A 6030-nucleotide genomic window follows, 5' to 3' on the forward strand; every position below is an offset into this window, starting at 1 on the left:
GTCCAGACGATATTCCCTAATCGTCCCGGGACGATCTCCTCTGGACTCCAATCGTTCAGACGAAAATTGCTTACGTCCCTTGACTGTGCCCTCGGGTTACCTTCGTACGAACGATAATTATGATCGCCCTGGGACAATGCTCTCGGGTTGCCAATGTTTCAACTGTTCAGTCCCGAACGATCCCAACTTCGTCTGGACGAACCTGGAAGGAAAACTTAACATGGAAGAAAACTGACTTTCACATGATCTCCCTGCCTTTGTTCCTAATCAACACTCATTTGCTCCTGCCCCACATATCCGCGCCTCTCCTCATACATACCTCCTCTCTCATCTCTCTGGAAAGGCTCCATATGGGGGTCTTCTCCCTTCTCCCTCTACGATCTCCTCTCATTTTCGTCCCTACGAATTTCAAAATTCGTATTTCTTCCCTCTGGCCTTCTCGCCTCTGATATCGTCGTTTGGTTGTGGAGATCCAACATCTTCTTCACCATGTCACGTAAGTCGGAGATTTGCTCCTCCACCGTTGCCTTGATTTGGTTCACCTCCCCCTCAAGGTGTTCCTCCAACGCATCCACCTTGGCCGCCATTGATACACGGATTTTTGTGAGACTCAAAAATCAATATTGCTTCCCCAAAAACAGCCACACCAATTGTCTGGACAAGAAAAATTTATGCATGAATCCACCAAAACCGCCCCTAAATAGCCCAGGAAAGCGACTCTGATACTAATTTGATAGGAAATAAGAGAAAACACAAAGTTCTGCTGTATAAATCAGCAATCCGACATGCTTCCGAACAGTTTTTGAAAGGAAAAAAAGAAAAGAAATAACAGAGGAAAAAACTTTTAATTTGATAGTAAATGAAATAAAATAATAAGATATAGTTAGATCTTCAATTGGAGATGAAGATCCTGCTCTCTCAATCTCTAGCCGGAGAGCAGAGCCCAAGCTAAACCTAAAAAACACCAAATTCTGTAAAACATACAACATAACCCTAACCCTAGAACAGAAAATCCTATTTAAAGCAAAAGCAAACAACAAATCTCTAAACAGCCCCTAGAATTTGAATTTCCCCTCTCAAATCCTTCTCAATTAAAGCCATAACACCACAATTAAGAGGGTTGGGCCCCTCTCAAACAATCCTACTCACCCGCGGCGGATCTATTCCGCCTGGAATAGACCAGAACCGGTTCAGCCAGCTCCTCAAGAGCCGGTCTAACACAAAGCTGTTCAATGAAAATGTGTTTTGTGAAGAACAAGACATACTACAACTGTTATTGAGATGGACAGGTCATTACCAATAGTAATGAGATGACTATATGCACATGCAACCTATGCTAGATCAGCAGCATAGAGTGTAAACATAACTGGAATTATCACATGATCGAGAAAAATTTACCTTGGAGAAGGAGATGAAGGTCCTTGCGCTTTTGTTTGGCTGGACTGGCCCTGCAAGGTAGCCGCCAACATTGTTTCAGCCATTACAGCCCTCTTCTCCATTTGTGCAATCATAGTCATGGCTTCTTCATATTTTTCCTGCATGAATCTGGTAAGAATGGATAAATATATACAATAAGTGAAGAAAGGTAGGTCAATCAAATTAAAGTGATTTGAAATTTGTTATGTATGAAGTGAGATTACAGAATGTCAGTAAAAACTATTTATTTAGAAGGCCAAATAAACCTAGCTTTTAAAATAACATGAAGATTCCTAGTATCACCATTAACCTTCTCCCAAATAGTTGGAGGCAGTTGAAATTCATGGAAACCATCACTAAACCCTAAAAATGATGTTGGCATTCATGGAAGAACAAAAAATGGATTACACTTCATATAATCCACCAAGAAGAACAGGAAGAAGCACCAATTGATTAAACAAACTGAAGAGAGACTCGATATTTTTGGCTCTTTTTTGAGCATGAGATTGCACGGCTTGACTTGGTAGGGGAGAAAATTGATGTAGTTGCCACAAGGTGAGTATAAGAGAGAGATATCGGAATAGAGAGGTTAAAAGTCATAAGATTCCATTGAGGACTACCGCTTAAGAGAGAATCTAGGATGATTATGGGGTAAGCTTAATTTCAATCAGGATGCTAAACATAGCATCATACTAATCCTATTTATCAAGATTGGATTGATCATTTATATTTGAATTAATCATATCATCTAATCCAAATTAAAATCAATTCCTATCTAATTCAAACATAAAATAAGATTATCCAAAAAGATAATTCCTAGGTAATTTAAATAAAAATTAGCATGATAAAAGAAATACAAATTTAAATTCAGGAACTAGTCAGATGTGGGTAGGTCTGGACAAGTATGAGTCTGCGTTGAAATTCATGTGTTGCATCATTCTACTTCTGTGATAAAAATTGTTTTTGATCAAGGGGCTACTTGGTTTGCTGTAAAAGATATGTAAAATATTCCAAATGCAGTTGTTTTGGAAATATTGGTGTTTTAGTTTTAAATAAAATGAATGCAGAGTAAAATTTTGAAATATAAGGACTTCACCCTCTAGTTCAAATCCAATATATTTAGAGTTCCTCCGATTTGAGTGGATTTTCAAATACGTCGAAACTCACCGCCATTGGCGCCACAGGCCACCACCTCCGCCATCTCCGCCGGAGAACCTACGGCAGTGGCCGGCCAACGACCAACCTTGGCGACCGCCGGCCACCCCCGACTATCGTCGGCCGCCGCCAACCACCGCCATTTGAACTTTACACTACATTCAATTTACTTCAAGTCAAACACAAAAAAGAAAAAACCTATATTTATTGTACACTCATCCAAATAACTCTAAAGTATTTCAAATACATTGTATTCCTTTTACACTGTATTCTTTTTTCAACCAACTAAAAAAGCCCCTAAATATTACAACATGCAAGTAATTGTTCAGAATGAAACTGCATAGAGAAGCAATAATAATTCAACCATAGTACCATGCTATAGATAGGGATTGATACTTACAGAATTGTCTTAAATAGAGCCTATTCTTATGATCTTATGAATTTTTAACATAGAAAGGCTTCACTCTTGTAAATCATTCATTTTTACTTGAGACAATATATGTAAATCAAACTTGGAGTAAACAACATTACAGCACTGGAATTTGGCGAATTGGAAGTGTATTACAAAGTTCAGCCAGGCATTTGTTTCTTTACAAGCAATACAATGAACGACGCAACATATAGATAAAGCCTTTGTAAATTTTCTAGCGTGGAAAAGAACCTGGAGCATGTGGGAAGCATATTTTTGAGCAGCAGCATCTTGCTCAGCAAACATGCGAGCATCTTCTGTTACTTTCTGCTCTTGTTCAACCCGTATCAAGACCTATGATTATCCGTTCGTATATTGTGAGGGCATAATGCACAAGCAAAATATCAATGAGCAAGTAGCATATGATGTTGAAGAGTTGCAAAAATAGAAACTGGAAGAATGTCATACCTGAAGCATGGCCTGTTCTTGCTCCTGTTTATCTTTAAGAGCTTGCCGTAACTCTGACACTTCCTGCTCAAGCTGCTCAACCTACAAAATAAATAATCAAAACAGATAGAATTACGTTAATGAGAAGATTTCATTAAGCCATTAGTGAAATTTTATTCTTATCATTAATAGATGGCAAGAAAGATACACTGAGGAGATGATTTCTAAGCTAAATCAATTACTTGAAGATATGGAGAGCACAGAAAAATCTGCATATGATTTTTACAGATATTCGAAGACATATATAATAAAGTATCTCAAAAATTGATTTGGAGTGATTTAAAAAAAATGTGTAAAAAAATAGTTTTAAATTAAAGAATACAAGATTTAGCATTAACAACATAAACATTAGTTGCAATCATCAAAGAGTTCACTAGTGGGTCATAACAAAAGCCATTATCTTTTTGAGTTATTATGAAAATGCTTATAAAGGATACTGATACGCCCTAGGGTTCCCAAGTTTGGGTTTGCCCTAATGCTCCTTCAAAGAAAAGATTTCTCCACCAAATCCAAGAAAAATAAACACAAGAGGGATGAGAGGAAGAACAAGAACCTTTGCATTAGAAATCCAAAAGAAACAAGATACAATTTGTCCACTTTGAGAAGGACAAGGTCTCCCACTACAAACCCTAGAAAACTTAGAGAAAGGAACTAAGGTGGCTAAGAGAAAACTCAATTCTTGCATAACCCTAGAAATACCCCCTTAATCCCTACTTATAGCAAGCAAAAGACCAAACCAAACCCACTAGTGGGCTGCCCAAGTTGAACCGCCCGGTTCAAGCTAGACTTGAGCCAAACCGGTCCAGAAATGGACCGGTTCCGCTCAAGCCGACCCCCCGCTCCGCTCCGCGTCAAGTCCCGCGCCCGCGTCGCCTTCGGCGGATCGACCCGCGCGGTCTCCTTCCCGGCCGATGCCGCGTGCTCCGGGGTCGCCGGCACTTCCTCTGCCGGCCGGCGGCGGTCCGCATCATAATGTTTGGAATGCCATCAGTTTTTGAGGAATGGAGGAGGGCATTCTCCTTTTGCATAGTTATCCTATTCTTTATGGTGGACGGTATATCATTCTAAAGTGATAATAATCCCTCAGAGATTGAGGTAGAGGTTGAAGTTATAAGAGGAAGAAGTTTAAGTATGCTTGACAAGTGGTTAGAAGCAGATGTGTTGGGAGGATGAAGAGTGGCTTCATCAAAGTTACCATTAGTTGGAGTGGATACTCGCAAGATTGGGAATTGAAGAAGTAGAAGAAAAACTATTAGTATTTGCAGGTGTCGTGATAGAAATTTTGAGATCTGGTGCCACAGCAGGGGGAGCAATGTTTGAATTGAAGGAGACCATTTTGGGGTGGCTGTGACCCTAGGAAAAAAATCCCCCTGTTGATGCTTCCGCTTCTACCAAGATGCTGAAATTTGTTTAGTAAAGGGGCTAGTGATTTGAAGATTTTGGATGGTTGGTGGTGTGATGTGCGGAAGTATCACTAGTAGCACATTGTGAGGGTTTTCGTTCATAAATGATAGGCTACAAGATGTCCTGTCCTTTAACTAAAATAATGATCTGGTTAAGCAGGACAAATATGGTGGAGATTTGCATACTAATCCTAGCAAATGTATGAATATGAATCATTTGGTGCTGAGAGGATCAATAGTAAGAGGTATACAAATTTTTCTTGCAGCTTACGAGATCCCTTTTTCAACCAATGATACAGAGGTAAAATAAAACATCTAACCCATATAGGGATTTCTTTAAAATTTTCTTAACCAGAACAAATTCAGGAGTCCTTTTTTTTTTAAAGATGAAAGGCCAATCGTTAATGAATCATAACCCTCCATTGCTCGCCATCTCAAAATCTTCAACACAGATAAAGTTGAAGAGAAAAAAGCCATATAATAGTGAGAGTAATTCAAATGCACCATTTAATTTTGAAAGTTTGCTCATGGCTTGGAATAGATTTCCATAAAGTGACTTCTTTTAGATAGGATATCTAATTAAGGCATAGCTCTAATATTTAGCCCCTTCCTCCACTTTCTCATCCAAGAACGAAACCTTTTCATTTTAATAGGGAAAGCGAAATTATCAGTGCAGGGACATGAGAAGTTAACAAACCTTTATAGTTCATTGTAAGCTTGTCGTAGCTAGTCGGTTGTCAGCCTCAACGGAGAATGAAGTGGAAGGCAAGATGAAGATACTCCGAGGGATCCATGGAGTTACCCAAGGGTACATTGGGCCTTCCGGCCACACTTGAGAGGAGACATTCAGTGGAGCAAAGGTACATTGGGCCTTCCTGCTACACTTGAAGGATCCATGGAGGTACCCAAAGATACGTTGGGCCTTCCGGCCACACTTGAGAGGAGACATTCAGTGGAGCAAAGGTACATTGGGCCTTCCTGCTACACTTGAAGGATCCATGGAGGTACCCAAAGATACGTTGGGCCTTCCGGCCACACTTGAGAGGAGACATTCAGTAGAGCAAGTGGGTAGAGATGTGTAAGGAAAAATTGGGGAGTAGGCGCAACACCATGAAATCCTACTAGCATAGCACATTAAGA

The 6030-nt window shown here is 39.8% G+C and overlaps 1 protein-coding gene across 4 annotated transcripts in view; it reads right to left on the bottom strand.

Moving 5' to 3' along the window:
* LOC110100260 (rab GTPase-activating protein 1) overlaps positions 1-6030 on the bottom strand; it is a 45878-nt gene that overhangs the window by 19980 nt on the left and 19868 nt on the right. For 2 of the 4 annotated variants that reach the window (XM_020827689.2, XM_020827688.2), the window contains exons 14-16: positions 3449-3529; positions 3233-3334; positions 1399-1535 (exon numbers count right to left, since the gene is read on the bottom strand). In XM_020827689.2, the coding sequence (XP_020683348.1) occupies positions 1399-1535; positions 3233-3334; positions 3449-3529 (320 nt within the window). Of the gene's footprint in view, positions 1-1398; positions 1546-2583; positions 2727-3232; positions 3335-3448; positions 3530-6030 lie in introns of those variants that run through there. The other 2 variants (XR_003699859.1, XM_020827690.2) reach the window with 2 other exon arrangements.

Source organism: Dendrobium catenatum, unplaced genomic scaffold (genome assembly GCF_001605985.2).
Source record: "Dendrobium catenatum unplaced genomic scaffold, ASM160598v2 original_scaffold_238182, whole genome shotgun sequence".
Classification (NCBI taxonomy): domain Eukaryota; kingdom Viridiplantae; phylum Streptophyta; class Magnoliopsida; order Asparagales; family Orchidaceae; genus Dendrobium; species Dendrobium catenatum.